The 24,311-nt window shown below is 38.5% G+C and overlaps 1 protein-coding gene across 4 annotated transcripts in view; it reads right to left on the bottom strand.

Moving 5' to 3' along the window:
* The window catches only part of LOC136435461 (GRIP1-associated protein 1-like), a 124,795-nt gene that overhangs the window by 11,758 nt on the left and 88,726 nt on the right, over nucleotides 1–24,311 (bottom strand). For all 4 annotated transcript variants that reach the window (XM_066428985.1, XM_066428984.1, XM_066428986.1 and 1 more), the window contains 2 exons: nucleotides 22,629–22,722; nucleotides 10,701–10,861 (listed from right to left, as the gene is read on the bottom strand). In XM_066428985.1, coding sequence (XP_066285082.1) covers nucleotides 10,701–10,861; nucleotides 22,629–22,722 — 255 coding nt within the window. The remainder of the gene's footprint in view (nucleotides 1–10,700; nucleotides 10,862–22,628; nucleotides 22,723–24,311) is intronic.

The raw sequence follows: 24,311 nt of genomic DNA, 5'->3' as shown, positions 1-24,311 counted from the left end.
ACCCCCTCTCCAGCATTTCAGTGGATAGTTAGGAGGTTTACATGATCATCCTTCTGATGATGTTTACCGACTTAAAGGGTTACTGAGAAAATGTTTCTGGGTAAAAAATGTCAAACAATTTAAATATATGTATTATTTATTCTTTATTACTGATTGGTCGTGTGGTAGCATTCCACACTTCATTTGTATGAAGATGTACCATACTCTCAAGCTGATATGCGATTTTTACGAGGAAGAACCCCTCCTAACGTACGCACCCCGACTTTGGCGTCGGCCTGGAGCACCTGCTTGCGACTTGAAAAGTTTCAAAAGTGTGTACGTAAATAGGGATTTTACGGTAGCAAGCGACAAGAATTGAGCCAGACTACAGAGACTGGTACTCAGGCTAGTGTTCACGAGGTTTAACAATTCAACATGCAATAACTAAATATATGACTGAATATCATCTCTATCAGTTGAATGGCACTCTAATGAAGAACTGTAAAAAACAAATAAAAATATGTTTTCAATAATTTGACATGCCATAAATTAATCAGAGACTGAATATCATTTTCATGTGTTCAATGAAGAACTGTCATAAACAAATAAAAAATTTGGGAAAATATTTTCAACAATTTGACATGCCATAAATGAATCAATGACTGAACGTTATCATTATGAGATTCATGACACTGTAATGAAGTGTCAAAAACAAATAAAAAATGTGGAAAATGTTTTCAAGAATTCAACATGCTATTCTTGAACCTATGACTGAATGTTATAATCATCAGATTAATGACATTATGTTAAAGAACTGTCAAAAACAAGATGTAAATGTGGGAAAATTTCTGATGGCAAGTGAGCTACCAGGTCCATATTGTCAAATCACCCTGGGTCTCCAGAGCATAATATATCCATAACATCATTATTTTGTGACCTAAAAATAGCAGCATCTGTCTGTAGACAGATATTAGTCACCAGAAATATCTATTAGTTGCTTTGACTTCCCGAAATGCTACAAAAACACATGTCATATAGTCAATGTCTTATTTCTCTTTGCATCTTTTTGATCTGACCTCAAAATCACATGAAAAGACATATGCTGCATGTTTAATAAGTTTGTTTTACGAGGTAATACCAGTTGCCACCTAACCTAACTTCTTTTCATTACATTTTGCTATATATCAAATGACTATAAACTCTTTGCGACAACTCAAGAGACTACTAAAAATGTTCTTAAACCATTTGTACTCCGTAGGTTTTCTCTTGCCAGCGGCAATTTGACAGATGATCTAACAATGTGTCATTCCGCTGGCCTTAAAAGCATTTAGTTTTATTCTGCAGACACATTTTGTTGGAACGTTGCCAACATACATACACTTTGTCTGACAATAATCCACTTCCAGACTTATTCTACTGCTTATCTGTGATTTAAAAAAATTCTTATTGCATATTTCTTTACAAGGCCACACCAATATAATTTCTTGGTTAACGGTTTTTATTTTCAAAAAAAAAGAAAAAATTTAGAAAAAAAAAATCATGAAAACAGAAGGCTTTTTGAGAAAATAAAATCCGTTAACCAAGAAATTAAATTGGTGTAGCCCAACCTTTGGACAGATAGTAAAGCAAGTGGAGGCTCAGGTGCTGCGGTACCTTCTTAACACCTTTAGACGGCGTTTCTTTGTAACAATACCGCAATACAACCTCACCACTGATACCTAATATGCATGAAGGTCACGACAGTAAGCATGTTAATGTATGGCAGCCTTTTCACCCAGATCCCAGATGATTCAGGGCCTCCTTTGCACCTTCTGCTGCAGTTCACTGCTCATATCAGGGCAGAGACAGAAGGCATCCATCACGGGGGAGGGGGAGGGGGGGCGACAAGATTTGGCACAATTTATTTTGCCAAACATAATGCCAAGGTCACATAATTGCCTGGTGAAAATAGCGTACAGCATGTCCTACATCTGATAATTATGTAGAGCAAGGCACGGGAAATGCCACAAGTCGCAGCATTGTACTGAGTACTGAGCAGAATGGAACTGTAATATCCTATGTTTCATTTTATATCAAGTAATTATTGATCAGGATTTCTAGGCTGAGTAGAGGGAAAAGAGTGAAAGGTCTCAATGTGAACATTTTATACACAAGAATAAAGACCTGTTCCTAGTACTGAACACAGGCATACAGGACTGTCCATTATCCTGAACATCATCCACACATAGAGGCATAAGGCCTGTCCTTAGTGCTGAACACCATCCACACACAGGCATTTAGATCTGTCCTTGGTGCTGAAAACCAGCCACACAGAGGCATACAGGCCTGCCCTTAGTGCTGAACACCGTCCACACAGAGGCATACATGCCTGTCCTTGGTGCTGAACACCATCCACACACAGGTATAGATGTATTCTCGGGTGCTAAACACCATCCACACACAGGTATAATGCCTTTTCTGGTGCTACACACCATCCACACACGGAAGCACATAGGATTGTCCTTGGTGCTGAACACTATCCACACACAGGCATAATGATATCAGCAAAATCAATTCGTCAAGAAAGAGCTGTTTCTGCAGCAAAAGTGGGTCAAAGCTGACGGGCACCATATGGTTCTCCAGCCTCCGAAATCTACGGAATTGCAAATCCTTTTAGATAACTGTCCAACAACATCAATACATCAATAACGGGATGTTAATTCAGTATAGAAATTAGGTCAACTTCATCAGTATAAAGAGAATAAGGATTTGCTGTAACTTCACTATCCCGTAAGGTGGGTCTTCTCTGAGGATTTGGTTCTCCGAAAGATCATCTTATGACAGAATGATATGAAGTTTTGATGACTTTAAGCCCTATCCACTCCTGGAGGCATTTGAAAGGCTTTACCATGAGAGCAAAGAAATGGAACAACTCACTTCAAATCAATATCAATTCAACAGAAACTACAGTGAGAGACAGCTTTTATAAACAGAGATAGTAAGCTGAATAACTAACACTGTTCTACACCCATGATCAAGATGATTTGAAATCAGAAGCATTCTGGCAAATCATAAATCATTTTAGTACATGCCAAAGTCAATCCTGATGCTTTGGAAGGAAGTCTGTGGCCGTTGGCAGTACAATCACTTCATACACCCATCCACTAAAAACGGAAATAAATCTTATAACTATTTTTTGTGCACCTGCACGTCTTTGATAACACGTTTGGGTGTGACTTTCTCCATTCTCTCTGCGAACATAATCAAAGTAATGTTGATCTACTCATCCAAACAGAGACAAACAGGCCTGTCCTTAGTGCTGAACACCATCACACTGAGGCATTAAGACATGTCCTTAGTGCTGAACACTATGCACACATAGGCATGCATGCCTGTCCTTGGTACTGAACATCATCCCCACAGAGGCATAAGGCCTATCCTTGGTGCTGAACACCATCCACACAGACATACAGGACTGTCCTTGGTGCTGAACACCATCCACCAGAGGCATGCAGGCCTGTCCTTGGTAATGAACACCATCCCCACAGAGGCATAAGACCTGTCCTTGGTGCTGAACACCATCAACACACAGGCATACAGGCCTGTCCTTGGAGCTGAACACCATCCCCATAGGGGCATACAGGTCTGTCCTTAGTACTGAACACCATCCACACGGAGGCATACAGGCCTGTCCTTGGTGCTGAACACCATCCACACAGATGCATAAATGTCTGTCCTAAGTGCTGAAAACCATCCACACACAGGCATACAGGACTGTCCATTTTCCTAAACATCATCCACACATAGAGGAATACAGATCTATCGGCACACAGGCAACAGAAAATCTTACATTTATCATTAGATAATTTTGAAGGAAACTGTGAATGCATTCTGTAAACTAGAAAAATACCCACAATAAGTACTCTTACACTGTTTGCAATCCATAAAAGTATGTCCCATCAAAATCTGCAAGTAATGGTGAAATATGAAATCTGGTGAAAGATTTCCGATCTCTTGTAAATAAATTATCAGCCATTAATATTTAGTTATTTGCCAAACAAACACATCAACCAATTAAGTTTTCATAAAAGCACATAATTGGTTTTCATAAAAGCTGCAATTTGGGACAATTTCACCAGAAGGCTATGGTAACGTTGTCGTGGTGCAACTAGTTATTTAACAGGTGTATTGAAGACAACATTTTGGGGAAAGATGGCAAGGGAAACATTCTATATACATGCTAGCAAATGTAGACTTTTGAAGCTTACCAGTATCAGAAAAGGCAATATACAAACCTGAACAATAAAGTCATCAAATTAGGAGGTAGAAAATGTCAATTTCTGGTTTGAATCTCCACAACTTTCTGTGAAGTTTTGTGAAATTTGCCCATATGGCATAATCTCTGATTGGGAAGATGAAGGTTGTCACTTCAATTGGATTAAGAATTGGGAGAAACCTAGACTTAAAGTATCTTTTTATTGATTGCTGTTTCGTCATTAGAAGCCTGGCAAGTGTAGACTCCCAGTCTCTGCTGAAGTGCTGTTTGTAATCCTCTAATGTTTACAACTCCGATAGTCATTGATTTTTGCCAAGGACTAGACCGACGCTTTTAGCCCGGGGATTGGACCACGACTTTGTTGCCTTTTCCTTAGAGACAAAACGACCACGTCAAGGTCATTGTCAGCGGCAACTTCTATATCTCACACTTTGCTACAGCTTTGGTGATACAACTTTGAAGCTTAAGAGAAGGGCTGTATGTATTGTAAAGGGAAACATTTTACATGCTTTGAGACATCTTGCCCTGGAGGTACAATGCACAACAAAATTGACTAGTCTGCTACAAAGCACAGTGACAGTGATTTTCTTTTATCAATTTCAGCACATTTAACAGCAAACCAATCAATTTTCATAATGCTTGGTAGGCATCATGCCCGAGGTCTTATGATGTCAGAATGCTTTTCAGCTACAATGTTTCAAATGGTCATATAGTACTCTCAGTCTGAGTATATTAATATCCCTGATTTAAGCTACCACATGTACCACATGTAACTGTGTTTGGAAGCATATCATCTTTCTCCAAGTTCCAAGTCTTTAAGTTTTGATATTAAATTTTGCTTTATAGGATAGAATTTGTGACAATTCTTTGTATGATAAAAAAATGTAATAAACGGATCATGAATCCCTTTCAATGCCGCCTGTATGATTATTTTACTACTGTGCATGCAAATACAATATGTACAAAATACAATCTTTCTCAATAGTTGCTCGTAGTTCTTAATTTTAACAACTTAAAATGTTGTCCAGTACTGACAGAGAACACTCGCATTCCAAGAAATTGCATACACAGATGCCTGTTTGTATGGATCAATACATATCCCGTTATTCCCTGTGTTGTCCACGGCCACGCTGAACTTGTTATGGATATCTATAATTTAGATGCACAGAATCTTTAATGACAGGCCATAAAGTTCACCAGTATCAGAGTGTTTAACAGTGAAGCTACATGCACCCTGGGACCATCTCACCACAGAAGCTAAAATACTGTAAATCCAGAAATGTTCGCGGTTTTTGCAGTGAACTCTTCCGCGCGAACTTCAAACCACAGCGAACTTTTTGCCTACCTATGACTGTAGCGCTTCTATTGTTTCAAACGTGAACTTAAAAACACCGTGAACACTCTGTTTTCACTCAACTGCGACATAAAAAACACGCGAACTTAAATGCATTTACAGTAACAGTTCTGACATCTGGTAAGAAGGGTCAACGACCTCGACAGACCTGACAGTTCAAGTTCAGCCAAGGATAGCAAGGAAATCCCTTTGGCAATTCTGGACTAATCAATCCCTAATCAGCCAGCTGCAGGAAGATATTGACTCTGGCACAACCCATTTCCACTCATGTAGGGGGTGACAGCTCCAATTTTCTTTCTCATCTGCAGTAATCTATGGCTGTCCGAACCATTGCTTGTTTCCATCTCCTTTAGTGAATCAAGCATCTTCCTTGTCCTTCACATTCGTGTCTTCATTAGTTACTTTCTTCTGTCCAGATGAAATTTAGCAGGGCATTGTTTAAACACCTATCATAGTATAGGTATTTACTGTTAAAGAGCCGCTTCAAAATAACCATGCAGATGTATTGGACGGATGTTTAAGTGAAGGCAAGAGTTTATGATAGACAGATTTGGCAAGAGACTCTATCAAAATGATAATTTAACATGCTTCATGCTGTTGAAATATACACCTTTAGGTAACAATGTACCATCGACAAATACTAATCAAACCAGCCAAGTGAGTTCCATTCCAGTTTACAATCCGTCACATCTTGAAAATTACATTAATATTTCTTTAGCAAACTGATGAGGTGTCAGCATTCGGGTGTGGTAGCAGCTCCCTCTTTGGTTCACCTGTAGAAGTGCAGCATAACCTGATACGATACTGCTTACAATATGCATTTACATGTAGCTATAGCCTACACCTTCAGTGCTCAGAATAGACAAATTTGAATGACACAAACTGATGTTGTCACAGATCTAGAGGGGATTTTACTCACAAACTGCCATGTCATCATGCACGTTTGAACGACATTCCCGTACCCGGAAGAAGCAGGTGTTTGACAGATAAGTGCAAAAATAAGCCGTCTTTCTCAGTATTTTCTCAAGTGAGGAAGGGGGATAGTTACCAACATCGTATAGTGATATCTGGAAACATTTGACGGCATGTGTGAGCGCCGGGCAGCCGTCGGGAAGTGAATACTCGCAAGACTCCGGGCTCCGTGACACTGGTCGGCCACTTGGCCAAACTGTCAGAATTAAGAAATTTACCGGCTTTTATAACAGATCCTGATTAATGATGAAAACCTGATCTGACAGCAGTAGACCATATCTTCCAGCAAATCGTTACGAAGACAATAAACTACATGGAAAACAACCTGACTAAAACATTGACGTCGTAAAACGGTCTGACAACTTGATTGCCGTCTGCTTTTGTCCGCAACATATAACAGATACAAATTCTTAAACAAGATATTGTTCAACGCAAAATAAACTTCATGCCTATATTTTATCACTATACTTGTAACTTTTTACCTCAGTCTTTATCAGGCAGATGTTGAGCTGACCTTTCATTTTCAAGGAGACAAGGCCTGAATGAAATATAGATTTCAGGTTACAACCTAGTTCTTTAATAATTCCAGATTCCATCAGGTGTTGTTAGGGTCGTAGAATCATGCATGAACTTCCCGATCACAAATCCCGGTTACCGTAATTGGTAGTACAGTGTGTCGAAAACAGTTTGGCCGAGTGGCCTCTCAGTAGTTTGTTTCAAGCAGTGATCCGTCCTAACCCCATCCACACAGCCATGTGCCACTTCCAGTGTTGTATCTTCACGCTAGCATCCCACCAAGACAACCCTCCCATAGGTGATTTCTTCTCCACACAGCAGTCAGCAGACACTCAACAGCTCATTGGTTTTATAGGTCACCTCCGCCAAGACTCGGCTGATGGTTCCTTCTTTTGAAAGATGCATATCCGCCCAATAAGCATGACTGCCAGATGTGTTTAAGAGTAGAAATCTTGCTACCTTCATCAATCTGTAATTCAATCTTAGAATTGTCCATTATTCTGCTTGGGGGCATATCTGTGATAAGAGATTGAAATATATTTCCAGCATAAATGAAATGGGTGTACGATTGTCGTGTAAACAAGGCTATCGCTACATTGTCGGTTGAACCCACTCTATAACTGACAATGTACAATGCTGGTAACATTACATATAGACACTTTGTACATTGGAAAGAGAAGATAATAAAGCAACAATTCAATAACATCCTACCATTTGCTTTGTGCAATATTTAGGTCATAAGAAGTTAAATGTATAAACTGCTTTACAGATTGATGGCATTTATTGAACTTTTGATTTATCACAACCCAATGACAATGAAATTACATCTGAGGTTTTGTCAATAACTTTTGATGAGAAGCACCAGGCCTGTTCATAAAAACCTTGGGATGTTGACACCATACATACCTCATTCTTACTGTTGCCTGAGGTATCTACATGAATACAAATTACACATATTGCCTTCAGCGGTAAATTGTGAGCCGTAAAACCTACCAATTATGTCCAAATGGCAGAAAATAATAAAAAACTTAAGAGGATAAGAGAGTGGTATGCGTCCCACAGGATAAACAAAATGAAAAATAACAACCTAACAAGCATGTGGTACATCTTCTTTCTCAAGAGAGACCTATTTACTCCGACAGCGGAATGTGATTCCTCTGCACATAATGTTCTTTCCTGGATGTGATTTGTGAACAGCTGTCGATTCAATAAACTGTTTATAACTTCCATAAAAATTTACGTCCCAAATCTCTGACGTTTGTCATCCATGGCGAAATTGGGTGGCTGAGAGCTTTGCAAAAGTAACCTTTAACGCTTCGCTGCCCATCAATATACCCGATGCAGAGAAAAGGACCATACTCCCATTAATTTTTATTCCCTACCAGGTATAATTACATCCTTGCAAACCATATGTTCGGTCCAGTGGATTGTTTTAACTAAGTCCCAGCGAAGGGTATCACACTAATGGCACCATTAAGTGTCCATTTTGTGAACAGGATAAGGAATCTTGTTATTGCTTGCATGCACCTCATACGTTCTGCTCCTTTTGGCTACATAACAATTATGAGTGTCTGAATGGCACCCACACGAGGGGGGTTATATCTGCCACTCAGGTGGAACGAGCAAAATCAGTCCCTACAGAGAGGCAAGATGTTGTTATTTAGTTGGCAAGATGGCTTTATAATAACATGCACTGCAAAAGTGTCACGGAATTACTCACCTGCACACAACTGCTCTTTCTGTACTGTACTTTCTCGCTCAGTAATCATGCCACCATTTTTGGAACAGATCTAGGGCAGACTGACCATAATATTGTTAAGGACACTTTACTTAAGAAAATCATTAAGATCATGTTTTATTCTATGGTGCAATGATGAAGCAGAAACCCACTTAGTGTCATATTATCTTAAAGGTACCATATCTCACAAGCCATCAATTTTTGCATGGTAACGAACTAAAAGGTCTAATGCTACCAGTACAAAGTAAACCAACTATCCTTCTTTGGGGTCTAAGAGCAATGGAATAGAAAATGTTACGGTAAGTCCTCTGGGCCCAAAACTGGTATTTTCCTTAGATCAAAACTATTAGGAAGTAACAATGTCAATTGTACATCTCAAACCTACAATAAATGAGGAATGCCATTGAAAATGGATGCTGTACTAAGATTTAATTTTGTATTACTACTGACCATTGTACTTACAGTATTTTTATGACTAAGGTAAATGTAGGCAGGGTTTTACTACAAAATGGGAAATAGGTCATCCTTGGACAGGGGGTAATGAAGGATGGGGTGTGCCCCTCCTACTAGAAGGCCACAGGGGTTTTCCCTGCAAAATACTTGACAAAGTGCAGAGCAACTTTCTTTGTAACAGTGACTACAAAGACACTATATGTGGGGAATATAATGTACATTGCTATTCTGTTCTTACCTATACATCAACAAACAAAGAAACAAGCACACACACACACACAACACAAACATTCATTACCATCATTATCGCCACATGTCAATTCTAAACACTGAGGCAGGCCGTCATTGTCTTCACTCATTTGTCCTTCTCCAAGTCATTGCTTGTCCCCCCCCTCTTCCTTTTTCCTGTTGGACACCAAATTAGTGCCACCCTGTTACAGTAAGCCTTAGCCAAGACTACAGTACCCAGACAGTACAAGTTCTGTCAATCTTAGAACAGACATAACCATTAACATGTCAGAAAAAGTTACTTTCTACACATACTTTCATCAGCAATCAACACTCAATAGCTTCTTGGTATAATCCATTATCAGCTCTGTTCTTGCAAATTTCCAATTAGTCTGGAATCATGTGTTAATGACACTATAAAAGCGAGAAAATGAAGGTGATACCAAGTGTCATAAATTTCCCATCATGCAGTATAAAACGAGTGATCAGCGGTAATGAGGTAATTTCCTGTAAGTTGATTATTAGCACCTGAGGAGAGCACAGTTGGAGATGACAAGAGAAGTTGTGGTTTTAATCTTTACTTCCTAGTAAACCACCTGTCAGATGACAAATGGCATGTAATCTCCTGGTACTGTCATATCCTTTCTGGTCTTTCCCGGCTGCTTCAAATGAGAGCAATCCTTCAACCACTTTAAGTACATGTAGCTTGTACATTTCTGTATCTGTATTCTGTATAGCCGGTATAACCGCTCTTTGTCGTAACACACCAGCTTTGCAGGCACTCGGCGCGGCAGCAGCTGGTTATATTACACTGAATGGCCTGCCACACCTAGTCTTTGCACATCTGACTACATTTGGGTAATGGGCTGGATGGAATCTACATCCAGCAAACATGCTTATAAATGCCAGCGTCACCAGAATTTGTTGGTCGCCAAAAGATCACTGAATCTTAAAATTGTATCAGAGTCAAGCATATTTCTGGCCGGAAAATCTAGACACAGTGCATATCCTATCACATTGAACAGGACTTGGTTGCAAATGTTGGACAATCCTCAAAAGTTGAGCAGTGATCAAGTGGACAACAGTCCTAAATGTTCTTTCGAGCTGGTTTACTTGTGAGGCTGTGTGAAACTGGCATTAGGAGCACAAGGAGTACGTTTCTAGCACACAACACACTATACTGATAGCTATATCTAAGGTCCCACCTTGGAAATACTGATGTTCTTGGTCATCTCCTCCTCCAGTGCTCTCTGCAGCTTCCTGTTGAAGTCCCTGAGCTGCTCCAGCTCATCCCCCTTCACCATGTCCACCATCCTCTTCAGACCCCCGGGCAGTTTGGACTCCGCCGGGCTGGCTGTGGCGGCATCTGGGTGGACAAACATGACAATTTTTGACACATAACGACAGTTCATTATGTTCTATTCTGTTACGAGGTTCCACGTCACTCTCATACTTCTTACAAAACTGTAACATACTTGATATAGTTCATGCTTACATCCATTGTACAGGCAGATTCATTTAATGATGGATACCAACTTGTACTGTCTATTGTTATTTTCCTTTTATCCATTTTGTATTTATGCATGTCATTATGTCTCTTTGTTGTATGTGTTGAGTAGAAGGCTTCAAATAAGCAATCGCTTCCTGCCTAATACTCAGTAAACATATACGAATAAAATAAAATAAAAACATTTGACACAAGAGGGAGACAGCAGAAGAATCATGCTGCGTATAAGTAAATGTAAAAAGTGGGATCGTGTGGCGCAACGGGAGCGTGTTCAGCTCAGAACCAAGTGGTCCTGGGTTCGAATCCTGCTGTGTCACCGATATTGTGCCATTAGGAAATGCGCTTTACACGACTTTCTCAACATGCCAGAATGGTCATCATCAAGACCGTGGGCAAGAAAGAAAGAAAGAAAAATAGACTAAAGCACTGGAAGTTAAAAACAAATCATTGTGCAAAAAAGCTTTGAAGGAAAATGCAGAAAGACTAAAAAAATTAAAGAAAAAGTTTTGCAAAAGAAACATCTTCCCACCATGATGTTGTAAAAAAAGGCTTTTGAAATGATGTTACTCTTTAGTGTGAAATATCATATCATTATCATATATCATGTATCATTGAGTAGTTCATTTGACATATCTCTGCACTAGCAGAAGCAAAATAGTAGAGAAGCTTCCTCAGTACTTACACATCAGCTTTAATATTGCCAGTCTGTCCTGTCCATTTCTTAAAACACTTTCTTTTCAATATTCATAATCTTTCAGGTTTTGACTCAACAAATTATCTCATATAATCTCCCATAAAATAGTATCATTCACATCACTACATCTGCACATACATGTACATGTACCACAAATTAAGTCAATTGCGACAGTATCTACACCAGCGTAACTGTACAACACAACCTGGGCTGTGGGTGGCACTAACATATCTCTCCATGACACATTGACAAATCACTACAACTTTCCTCTGGAAACTTATTTGGAGGGAGGCTTTATGAATTACACGGTCTAGTTACAACTGGTAATCACAGTTTCCCAAGTATAATCCCTCCGTAACGTCACTTGGACTGACCTTAACTTCGGAGGGAAATTACTAGATCAATCTCCTGTCCATAGTGGAAAACTAAGTTCTGAGTACTACGAACTATAACTATGTAGCTTCTACCCATAATGTAGATGTGTAAAACATCAATCATGTCAAAGACCATTATCTAGGAACATATTACCATGTTATCATGGCAAAAGGAGTTTGAAGAGGAATGCATTGAAACATTTCACACACAATATGATCAATGTAATGGTTCATATACCACCTTAAGTGTAGTCCTTAAGGTCAAGGAGATTCTAGAAAGACCTGGCAAATGTTACATACAGCTTAGATAATAGGGTTGTTGGCGAGATATATCTGTAGCCACAAAGCATTAGGCCCTGATGCTTGCGAATGATTGACACATTGGTCGTTGTTAAATTAGTTTAACTCCCAAAACTGTCACTATATCAGGCTCAGATGTGAGCTCTTGGCAAACTTGGTCAAATCTAGTCTCCAAACTTTGCAGAATTCTCTCATATAATCTTCAGTTGAATGACTATTCATAGCAAACATTCAGAAGAAATCTTCCAGACTTCAATATTTATGAACAAATTTCACACATAATTTAAGAATACAACACCAACCAGAAGGTTAATTTTTTACACCAAGGAGACTTCTACCAACTAAACTCATCTTCCATTTGAAGTTAGGTTGAACATACTAGTGATGATAAAAAAACTTGACAATGTGCATGAAAGATGGTAGCATACTGAACCTAAAATATGTTATGGTATGCACTTAGCTCTACTTTCTGCTACCTTCTGGGGTAAGTTGTAAAAGAAAGCCAATTATGTTCAAAGGTATATTTCAAACAGAAGAGTTACTTATTATTCGCACTGTTCAGAAAAGGAATGAAATGCTCTGTAGCCAGTAAAGAAGAAGCAGTGCTCGTTATATAGTCAGAATGGCATTCATAAAAACTATTGTACACATCTGAATCATGGCTTGTAGCACTTTGTTGCATATCATTAAAAGTTTAGCCCCTGAAGAAAAAAACACTTATTAGGGCACACTTCCAAAAAGGAAGATCTTGTTGCTAATTTGTTGCGGCTCTTATATATCTGTGGCTTTTCTAAACGAGTTGTACAGGGAAAAATTCCATTATGTGGGGTTCTCTTTTTCTCAATGACTCATTTCCCTAGACGTCACCCCCTACCCTGCCTATTCCTCTCTTACTTTGATCTGGTTGTCCTGTGTCCTTAATGTTGTCACTGAAGAAATACCTGGGCGGTAATCCCGCAACTGACTTTCTCTCATTTCCACATGTACTGACCAATTCAGCCGCTAATTCCTGCATAATGAGACGCGGCTGACGTCAGAGCTCATGCCCTAAATCTCCTTTATCGCTTGATCAATGCACCAAGGGTCGTCTAATAAGCATTAAGTCACTATTTTGCAATTCTGACGACTCGGCGGGTGTAAAGATCTATTGTGACAATCCATTTAGAAGTTGCAACCAGGACATAACCATTATTCTAACCATTGACTCTGGTGTCATTTGTCGTCAACTCTCTTGTCTGTGCTGACAGCATACTAGCGAGTATTAGGAAAGAACACATCTTTCAGACAGAGACAAGAAGTGACACAGAGCGACAGTGGACTCGGGTCAGCCATGTGCACAGTAACTTGAATTCTTCATGTTACCCTCTGTTTTAATGTGTAGGGGCTCCTGGAATTACTACTGTAATTCGCTTTATCTTCACAGTAGAAAAATTTCATGGAGTTAGAAAAATGGGCGGTGGCAGCAAGATATTTACTGAACAGATGTGTGAAGGAATCATAAATAATAACATGTACAACAGTTTTTTTCACGGTGATGATAAGTTCATAGTACAGAGGTAACCGTAAAAACAGTGAACATAAAGTTACAGTGAAAGAAACTAGAATTACAGTAGCTGGTAAAAACTACCCCCCCCCCCCCCCCCAAAGAAACAGCAACAGTCATGAGGCCCACTGTAATGTCTGACAACCCAGCTATGGGCCTCCACACATCTAACTCCAAAGCACTTTAAATAGCTTCTCAATTCCTAATTGAAACATACGGATCACTTCCACTGAGAATATTGATATCAGCATTTTGCTCTTCTTGCTCCACTTAACATATGGATATTTTGGACAGGATACTGTCGATGAGCATTAATGTCCCATGAGATTAGTCCCATTTGGGAATTTCAATGTTGACCTATATTCTGTAACGTTGGGTAACATAAATTCGGGATTTTTCCGATAATGGTTGACTGAAATCAATCTAGCAGAACAATAAACCATCTTTTTTTTCTATTATTCTGTCAGTATCATGAACTATCTTTGCACTAATCATATATATGGTAGATTTTGTCTCTAGTCGTGCTGACACCATAATATTTCAACTTGAACCTACCGTCCGCCGCACGCACAATGACAGTGTTGTCGGACAGGGGGGCACATTAATTCGGGAGAGAAGATTCGTCTTGAATATCTTACCGCTAATCACATTTTATACAGCAGCTATTCGTTACATCCTTGGCTTGAGGAGAGTGCTATGGATATAGACGTGTCCAAGTAAAAAAAATACACGAAAAAACGGCCGCACCGCACACATCAGGCCTTTGCTAACATCCCGTTTGTTGAGTGGGTTGAACGTCACTCAAAGTCGATCCCCACCGTCATGGCAACGTGTACATTATTCATGGCAAGTTAGCTGGATGCCGTAGCAATGGTTATACTATTATGTCCATGTGTTCCTTGTTGTGTTAGGAGCAAACTTTGAGGAAAATATCGTCTTCAGTCCACTATCACACGCAACATTTAGACAAAAAAGTGTTCCTCACAAACCTTTGTCGTCTGCCTGACGACATGATTCTGGGTAACAATATGGCGGCGGGAAAATACACGTGCCGTAGGTTGTAGCAACAAAGAGGAGTTTTGATGATTGATCACACTTAGAATCCAGTTGCAGGTTAGCAAAAGAGATTGTAATAAGTTGTCTTGTAAATAATTGTGTTTAGCAGGCAGGAGATGTGACATTTGTCTTATAAACCAGCGAACAACCGTGCAGTGTGAGTCTCCCACGAAGCCCCCAGACTCTGTCAATAAGGGACGGAGAGTTTTTGACGTAGCCAACTTCTAATGCATGGTTATCGAAGCTTTTCAGGCAGTGTTCTGAATGTGTTAGTCTGTCAAGTTTGCATTTCTAGTGGTATTACTGATGTTGCATCTAGCACATATCCCTAAATACCCCGTTTTCGAATAATTCCGAATTTAAGTACCCCACGAATTTATGTTACCCAACGTTACATTATAAAAAGGTTAAAGTGTAACCCAAATGTTACACATCTATTCTCTACAAAATGCTAACTGCTCCCCTTGGACTTTGATAGTCACGTCATAATTACATACTTACAACTGTGTCTTTAGGTTGAATAAGATGGAAGAAAGGTTAGAATTTAATTCTATTCATGTCAAGTTTTGAATCCTATGATGATAGAGATATTTGATATTGTAAAATTTACAACATCAATACTTTCATAAGAAATGTTGCTTGCTGTGGCTTTGCTATGGCTGGATGAAAAATGGTAACATCTTTCAAACATAAGAATTACAAATAACTTTTCAGGTTGTGCTCTTAAGTACTATATTCTTCCACAAACGGCCTGACAGAACAAAACTATTACAACAGAGAGACCATATTCAAAGTAATAGTCACAGCCATTGGTGACAGCTGTTATAGGATTGTGTCCCCATCTCGACCTTCCTTACAAATTACAATACCATACTTTCAGGACACCCGGTAATTGCTGGTAATTAGCTGCTAATTTGGACCTGGCGACCGTTCTCATTCCGATGTGGATATGATGGCGACCATCTGCTGGCATATTGGCTGATATGACCTTGCTGACATGTAAGTGTAGTTTGTTTCCAGAATGATGCGCTGCGTCAACCGCAATCTGACATGGTCTCTTCATATTTGGGTCAGCAAAAGTCTGATGAATAATCATACATTTGGTATTATCTGTGGGCTGCCCCATAAGCAATAAAATGGGGTAAGATGGCAAGACTGTATGAAAATGAAACTAAAATAATAGAAGATAATGGTGCTGGGTATTAGAGAATCATGAAAAAAAATCGTGTAGACTAAGAATTAGCGATGGGTCTATTGTTAAACTGCTGTTTGCTACACCCCCCATCCCCCCCATTTTGCTTTTCATTGGAATAACCTTTAATATGTTCCACTAGCATGTAGGGGCTTTTTCCTCAATCTGTCATACAACATTTCCTTCAAAATAGCTTCTTACCAATGGAATTGGTACAAGGGAAATTTGAACTGCCTCATGTCCTAGCAAAGCATCCGTGAGCCACCCATAAGTTATAAAGATTCATGTGCAAATCCTGCAGAAACATGCTAAAACTGCAGTCCAGTAAATCATGGTCCACTTCTAATGCCTCATAACCAAAATTGCCTCAACATTGATAGCTCTTTGAGAATGGATTGTCAAAAAAGCCCCATTAAATTTAGCATAATGAAAATTGCTGTTTGAAAACATCATGCCAATAAAACAACTACAAACATGTTGCTACTAAGGAAATTTAAGCTTTCATTCCATGGGTACAAAAGGGTAATGCATCTCTTTAAACTAGTCGAGCAAAACAGAAATTTAAAAAGAAGCACGGGTGATTTGTGAGGGACATCAATTTACAGACAGGGATGAGGAGTCATAAGCTTTAAGATAATACAGCCATCTATTGAACAATCACTCTATTTAAGGAAAAATGAAAACATATATTACATCAACAGTTGCAATGTTAGTATGGATATGTCCTTGGTGCTGATTTCCATGCTGTAGATATTCAGCACATGATGCCCATGAATCTGTGGTAATCTCTGCAGTCATGAGAAATATGGATCTTATGACTTGGCATAATGTAATAACAGTTCCCGAGGGATGGGCATCCTGTAAAGAATACATGATTAACACAATATTCAGGCTCTTCCAACACATAACTGCTTCGTAGGCAGTCTTAACCCCACTATATATCTGCTAGATGAAGGCTTTGATATAAAGCTTTACATTTGTGAAACGTGGCAGAGCAAAAAATTTGTTTAATACTAACGTTACATATTTTCATTTGCACCTCGATGACGGCTTTGATATAAAGCTTTACATTTGTGAAACGTGACAGAGCAAAAAAATTGTTTAACACTACATATTTACTTGTATCACATTTACAATCTAAAATGTATTTTCACATACATGTCAGATAAACTTCAAGTCCAAAAACAGTTCATCATCTGAACTTCAGTGCAAGGAAAACTTTGGCAGTGTTCAGAGACAAGTTTACCTCTAGGTCCTGACTGCGGTGCTGAAAAGTTAGTAGCGGCACCTTGTCACGTAAAAATTTACAGCAACAGAGTTTTCACATAGTAACTCTTCCCTACAATTCCTATAATTTCCAATTAAGGGCTGAAATGTCAAAACTTTAAAATCCTAATGATAAACCGGAGGTTCAATAACTCTTGACTCGTGGATCTGCATTCATTCACGCAAAATTGTAGCCTTTTGCACTCCTGCCCTTTCAAAATTCAAATTCTTATTACAGCCAACATCTGGTGAATAAAGATGTCATTTTCCAGACTTTTACTATGTATCTAAAAGTGTAAATATATTCCTGCAGTTTTTGGTGTCTATATTATCTGTAAGTCATCAGTTATTAACAGAAACATTGATACAAGGCAGGTGATTCCTGAATAGACATTAAAAGCCCTTCTTAGCTGTTTTATTGCATACTTAAAGGATAAAACCACATTGTAACATTCATAAATGGAATAAATTGTGCAATTTGAGGGAAAAAATGAAGGTAGTTTTACAAAAGGCATGTTTGAATCTTGTGAAGAACATCAATCTAAAGATCTAATGGGAGTGTTAAATGTAGTTGCTTTTTTTAGAATGCATATGTCTTGGGTGGAACAGTCTCAAATACAAGGAACCTTCATGTGACATTACATCTGTTCAGAAGATAAATGCAGACAAATATGTTGAATGGTAGAAAAAGAAACTGTATCAGTTGTGGTTTTAATAATAGAGGATACTATTTGCAAGGTTTTCACTATTCTAATACATTATCTCATGTAAAATATGAGGATATTTTACTACTGCCAGCTTCAGTATCTTCTATTGCTGTGGGCTCATTCATTCAAAAAATCCATCTTGGTACAGCTCAAGATAGAAAAGACATCAATAAATGTTTCTTTTCTACTCATACCAAATATGCAAGTCTCCATGATGGCCCTAAGAGTCTTATTAGAGTGCCTTAAGTTTATTTTTCATTCTTTTCATAGAGGAAGCTACATGTATTGTTACTATGTGCCTAGCAAAATAAACTCTCAAACTTTATGACAAAGACCTTGTTCTGTTGACCTAATTACAAAGAGAAATAACTGTCATGAGTCCAAATGATACCATTTGCATTAATTTATCAAAATATGTCAAATATTATAAGAGAAATCACAAATCTTACAGGTAGGATATGTAGGAATACATAAAATGAAATTATGCTGTTACAGCTCAAATGATCAAAACGTAACCTGAATCTGAAATACCTTATCTAACAATGGCAGATAACCATTAGCTTTTACCTTTTGTGGAGAAAACGAAGCTACCAAGATATTATGATTGCATTTCTATTGATTCGGGCACCCTAAAAATGGATCCAAGTCCTCTGTGGCAAGATTAACAAAGGAAACAGAATGGCGGAAACCAGCTGCGGCACAAATCTCTATAGTTGATTGATAATGCTGTCAGAACGATGTGTAGGCTCATGTCTTCTTATAAACAGTCTTCCCTTTGATATTTCAAGATGAATAATGGGGATGACCATGTAAAGTTATTTCATTATAAGTAAACAAAATCATAAGTTTAAGACACATCAATGCATTAGACTTTCTAAATGTTGTTTACTGTACAGTAATTACTAGGAAAAAATGGTTATGATGCTTATGATATACAACTAATTTTCCAGAAGCTGACATGCTACAGACCCATTATGTAGAATGATATTACAACATAATCAATTGTTTAAGTGAGTCAGTGAACGACACTACTACTAAGTGTCCTAAAATCTTGCTTAAGGAAAATAAGACAAGAAAATGGGTCAACCGTCTTAGAAAAGCTTTAAGAAAGTCAACAGATAATAAAAATCTCCTCATGCCAAATTAAGACTCCCGGTGGGGATTATTGATTGAGCCTAGCTAACCTATTGAAACGCCCCATCATATCCCCGCTCGATACACCACATCAAGTAGAGCCCTAAAAATATCAATCAATTTGTGATGGTCGATTCAGTCCAAATTTGGGAGAAGCGTTCATGTGGGTCAGTGTTTCTCGCCCCAGGACGGAGGTTTGCGGGCAAAGATTGGCGCGATGTATCCCCGGGCACACGTAACGCTCCAGCCTGTCGCATCCCATTTGTAGCGTGTGTCCATAATGCGGTCTGTACATTACACGGGTGGTGGGGGCTACTGCCGGCAGCACTCATCGCTGGGATCTGTTTTCCACAGGCCCAGGTGTAGATGTTGTAAATTCTGTTGCAGAGAACTTTGGTGGAGCAAATGGTCATGGAATATTCCCCCTGTAGAGTGAAAACTACTGGTCCCCTATATTCTTCACTTTCCCCATAAAATGGAACTCCAGATTTTAATATCTTCTTATAAAGAGCGATGATGGGTATTTCCTAAGACTGACTTCATGTGTAAAGGTGTGCAGTGTTAGAAAATATTTGAGGGGGGTAATATAAGTGCTGACGGTGTGAAATGCAACCATTCTATGTGGTAGACTTTGCAAAGGTCGTTATCATCATGTTTCCAAACCTCAAGTTAAGATCTTCTGCTTCTTGTGGGAGAAATAGAAGGTTTGAATTGTTAGCCATGATGCATGTATCATACATGTACTTTTGAAACCTTTGCAAGTTACTTCACTACTGTAACAGTTATGCACTTGACACATCAAACTGTTCTTTGACATGACACAAATAAATAGATAAATCACTAAGTGATGAGTGTGATGTCTTTGGACCCATTATAATCTATCCTGTAGCTTCTGGGTGAAGAGGCTACGGTATATACATGTAGACTTCTGAGGGGACACATCAGAGTTGAAGAAAAATGCATTAAAAATTTATATTTTCTTATGTTACTTCTTTGATAGAATAAACAGAGCAACTCAGATAATGACTTGAGGAGTGCATTGATTCGTTTTACTATGTACTCTTCCAAAGACCTAAATAAAGGAAGCTCTACTCCAACAAAGAAGGCCAAGCTCCAATCCAAGAAAAAAAACAAGGCCCAGCTCTACTCCCACATAAGAATAAGGGCAAAGTCTAGACAAAAACAAAATCAATCCTAACAAGTTACTCTTCCTCCCACAAAACGTCCTTGCTATGACAGAAAGATCAATATTGCATAACTACGCAGAGAATAATGGCTCATGAAATCTTAAAATCTAATTATCAGAAAATTACCAAGCTTTGATTAGTCATTGTCTTTTCCTTCAGCATGAATGCATCGCTGTGTTTAAGGAACATGAAACTGTATATTTATGATAGCTTAACAATAACTCAAACTTTTAACACATCATTCGGACACTAACACTTTTAGCACTCAGGCAAAAGTACCAGCAACAGTAATGTTACAAGTTGTATATCAAGGGAAAATGTAGTGTATCATACTTTTGCAGAACATAGCATTTATCTGCAACCCCTGTAACCACAGAAAACTTGGGTGTATAACAGCGTAAAATATTGAAAAATTCATTGATATTCTTAAATAAACTATATGGGAAATAAAACATAAGAATAAAACCCCAAGAGTCATTCTGTCATATGCCATCATTGTTCTAAATGTGACACTTCTGGGTGAAGAGGCTATGGTACATTGATCTCTATTTGGGGACAAATCAAATTTGATGTAAGACAAAAGAAAGAAAGAAATGCCTTTTTTTGTAATCCACGTCTTTGCTTCAGTGATTGGAGCAAGTTAAACTGTGACAAGTTCATTGTCAATGTTTAAGTGCAAGCAATGAACAAATTCAGCAACATTAGTTGCTTTAATCATTCATCTTATGTTGTCATTATGGAAATCATACCAGTCACACATCTATTTATTATTTGTCATTTAAAGCTTAAACAGTCATCAAATCCATATCATCATCATCATATCATCATCATCAAATCCATAAATATTGTATAAGTCCTGAGAATGAAGCACAATCCTGGTGAATTGAACCTAAAATTGAACCTTGACTTTGCCTTCAGATGCCTTCAAATATGATATAGAATGATGATATAGAATATGCCTCAAAAGGAAGTAAGTCTTTGAAACTTTGTTGAGGAGCCAAAAGATCAGACAGTCCCTGGCAATGCCCAAACTGCTGTATTTTTCTACTATATGTTCCCTAACTCTGCCTGCTTAGTTGCTGTGGACACATTTTACCTAACTAGCCCAGCACTGATGATGCCAGTGCATGTGAACATCACAGAGTTAGTGTTCTATAACCATTCTACTATCTTCATGTGCATCAAAGACCCATTGCCTAGTTAGTCAAATAACAGCAAACCTATTAAATGTTCACATTTTTGCAGACATTTTCCACAAAAATGATGCAAGGAGTTATGCTCTGTTTTCTATGTTTTTGGCAACAGCGCCTCCTATCAAACATATCTTCAGGTGAAAACAGATTTTATGCATCTATCTGTTGGCAGAAAGGCATTACTTTTTACAGCATGAACAATCACATGCTTTAACATTAATCTGAGTTCACGTTGACTTTCTAGACAAAAAACTAGACAAAATCAAGACAAGGTAAAAGAGACAATAGCTCCTGTTGTCTTAATACAGGAGCTAAAGCTGGTTCGCGGGCAAGGCTGGGCCAGACAGTTCAACCAACAGCGTAGTAGCAGATAGAATTTTAAAAAAGTGATGGCAAAACTCCACTCTGGTGGTGGCGACTCTTTATTGTGTGTGTGACATAACTTGGCTAGCCTCAAATGATTTGGCAAATTAAGGTCAACCATGTCATAATTTATAAAGGCAATCACAGCCTTCTCCTCATTCTCAGTGTAACACAGTACATCGACATGTTTCAGGTAAAAAGAATTACAATTTTGGACAGTAAGTTGTCAGAGTGAGCTTACAATACAACTAGTGGCAGGAGAAGATGTCCCCTATGAATGATGGAAATATCTATAAACTTGCATTAAAGTTAAAGTCCTCCCGCACCAGACCGTGCATGGGCGGTGCCCATCTCCGTTTTGGCAGCCTTTGGGCCACACAACTTTATGCAATCACTACAGCAGGGGGCTAGTCATTGGTAGTGGTGTGTGTTTAACTTATACTCTTTCCCAAATGCTGAGTGCTAAGCAGAGAAAGCAGCATGTACCATTTTTAAAGTATTTGGTATGACTCAGCCGGGATTCGAACTCACATCCTAGTGTTTGCCTTGCATAATCTTGCATGGTAAAGTAAAAAGTATCAAGCAGTGTAAAAAGCAAAAGAAGAAGCCTGTGCTACCTGTCCTACTGTCTGTGACGTAGGTTTGGATGATGGCACTCTTCCTCATCAGGTCCTCTGCCATAGATGCACTGTTGCTCTCAAGGTGGTTGACCTGTGGTTTGGGAAATATTGATTTGAAAGTATAAAACAACATTCTATATTTACTAGGATTCAAATGTCTTGCCTCTTTTCAATTCAGGAGATATTGTTTTATTGTTTTATTACACAATCATGTAGAGTTTATTATCTAATTGTATTGTAGACAAAGATAATATGAGTCAACATATAGCAATTATGGGGGAAAAAAACACACAGTGACTGGGTTTATGTATCATTTGCACATCATGCCCAACAGGTGTCCGGTTCAGGGAAATCTAACCACATATAATTATACAATGTACCAATTTTGACTCAGTCTGCTCTTTCTTTTCTAGAGCAGCAATCTACATGTACATGTATGTGCAAGCACATCTAACCCTTGCACAGTGGAGAACAATAGATAGAGTGTGAGTGTGAGTGAGAGCAGCCATTACTAACTCTAATCTAAAACTTTGTTTTGGAAGGTTGAGCTAGTTTAATGGAAAAAAAAAGATACATGGTGAACTGTAGAAGGTTTTGAAATGAAAGTCATATCAAGCAATGTTTGTAACTTCTTCAAGAAATGCACATATTTTCAAGTAAACCAAAATATCAAATACTTTCTTGTAGAGCTGATCTGAGTTGAGCAATGCCCATGACAACCCCGCCATTTTTCAATACAGAAAACCAATCGTGTCAGGCTAACAACATTTTACACGAGTAAAGGTCATGACATATGGCCAGACGCTGCATCTGCATGTACCTTGTCAGCATTCTATCGACCAAAGGGCAGATACGCTGAAATGGCAGAGCAGATTTTGAAAAGACGTATCATGCGTTTATGTATTGACAGGAACGGTGATTTATTGCTCCAATTAGTGTCATTGTTGTTTGCCCTTGACAACCAACTGCATGGATCCAAGTCAGTCAATTGGAGAAGGGGGCCATTAGTGGGACTTCCATGGAGTGGAGTTGTTGTATGCCTACTTTGAAACCCCATATTAGGTGTAAGAACTGAATAATAGACAGCAGTCTTTTTGCTACATGTTTGCTTATGTGCAATGCATTTCAAATTGTGTTACAAGCAATTACGAAGGTCAAAGTATCTCTGTAAAATGTAGCTTAATAAGCAGAAATACAGCAATATGCATTACTGTTGTGTTTAACTGATTTCTTTCACTGTAACTTTAAGTTCACTGTTTTCACTGTCACCTCTGGACCGTGAACTTATCACCACAGTGAAAAACCTATTTATGATTCCTCCACACATCCTTTCTGTAAATCATTTGCTACCACCGTGAAGTTAAAGTTCAGTGAAAATGTCCCTTTTTCTTACACCATGAAATTTTGCTACCGTGAACTTACAGTATTTGTTTGCATGCATGGGTCACCATTTTTTAGTAGCATTATTTGCTAAATCATTATGACTACAAAACCTGGGGGGAAAAGCTGATACTCAAGAAAGAAAGACCTTCTTAATGATGATATCATAGAATCTGGCGATTTTTGACATTTTTCCTAAAAAGTTGTTCTAAAAGGCAATTACTATTCTGGTAATCATATTAAAGATAGAGATGATAATGACATGCCAAATAAAATTATCTGCCGCACCGCTGTGCCAAT

This window comes from Branchiostoma lanceolatum, chromosome 5 (genome assembly GCF_035083965.1).
Source record: "Branchiostoma lanceolatum isolate klBraLanc5 chromosome 5, klBraLanc5.hap2, whole genome shotgun sequence".
Classification (NCBI taxonomy): Eukaryota; Metazoa; Chordata; class Leptocardii; order Amphioxiformes; family Branchiostomatidae; genus Branchiostoma; species Branchiostoma lanceolatum.
This window is presented reverse-complemented; position numbering and strand designations above follow the sequence as displayed.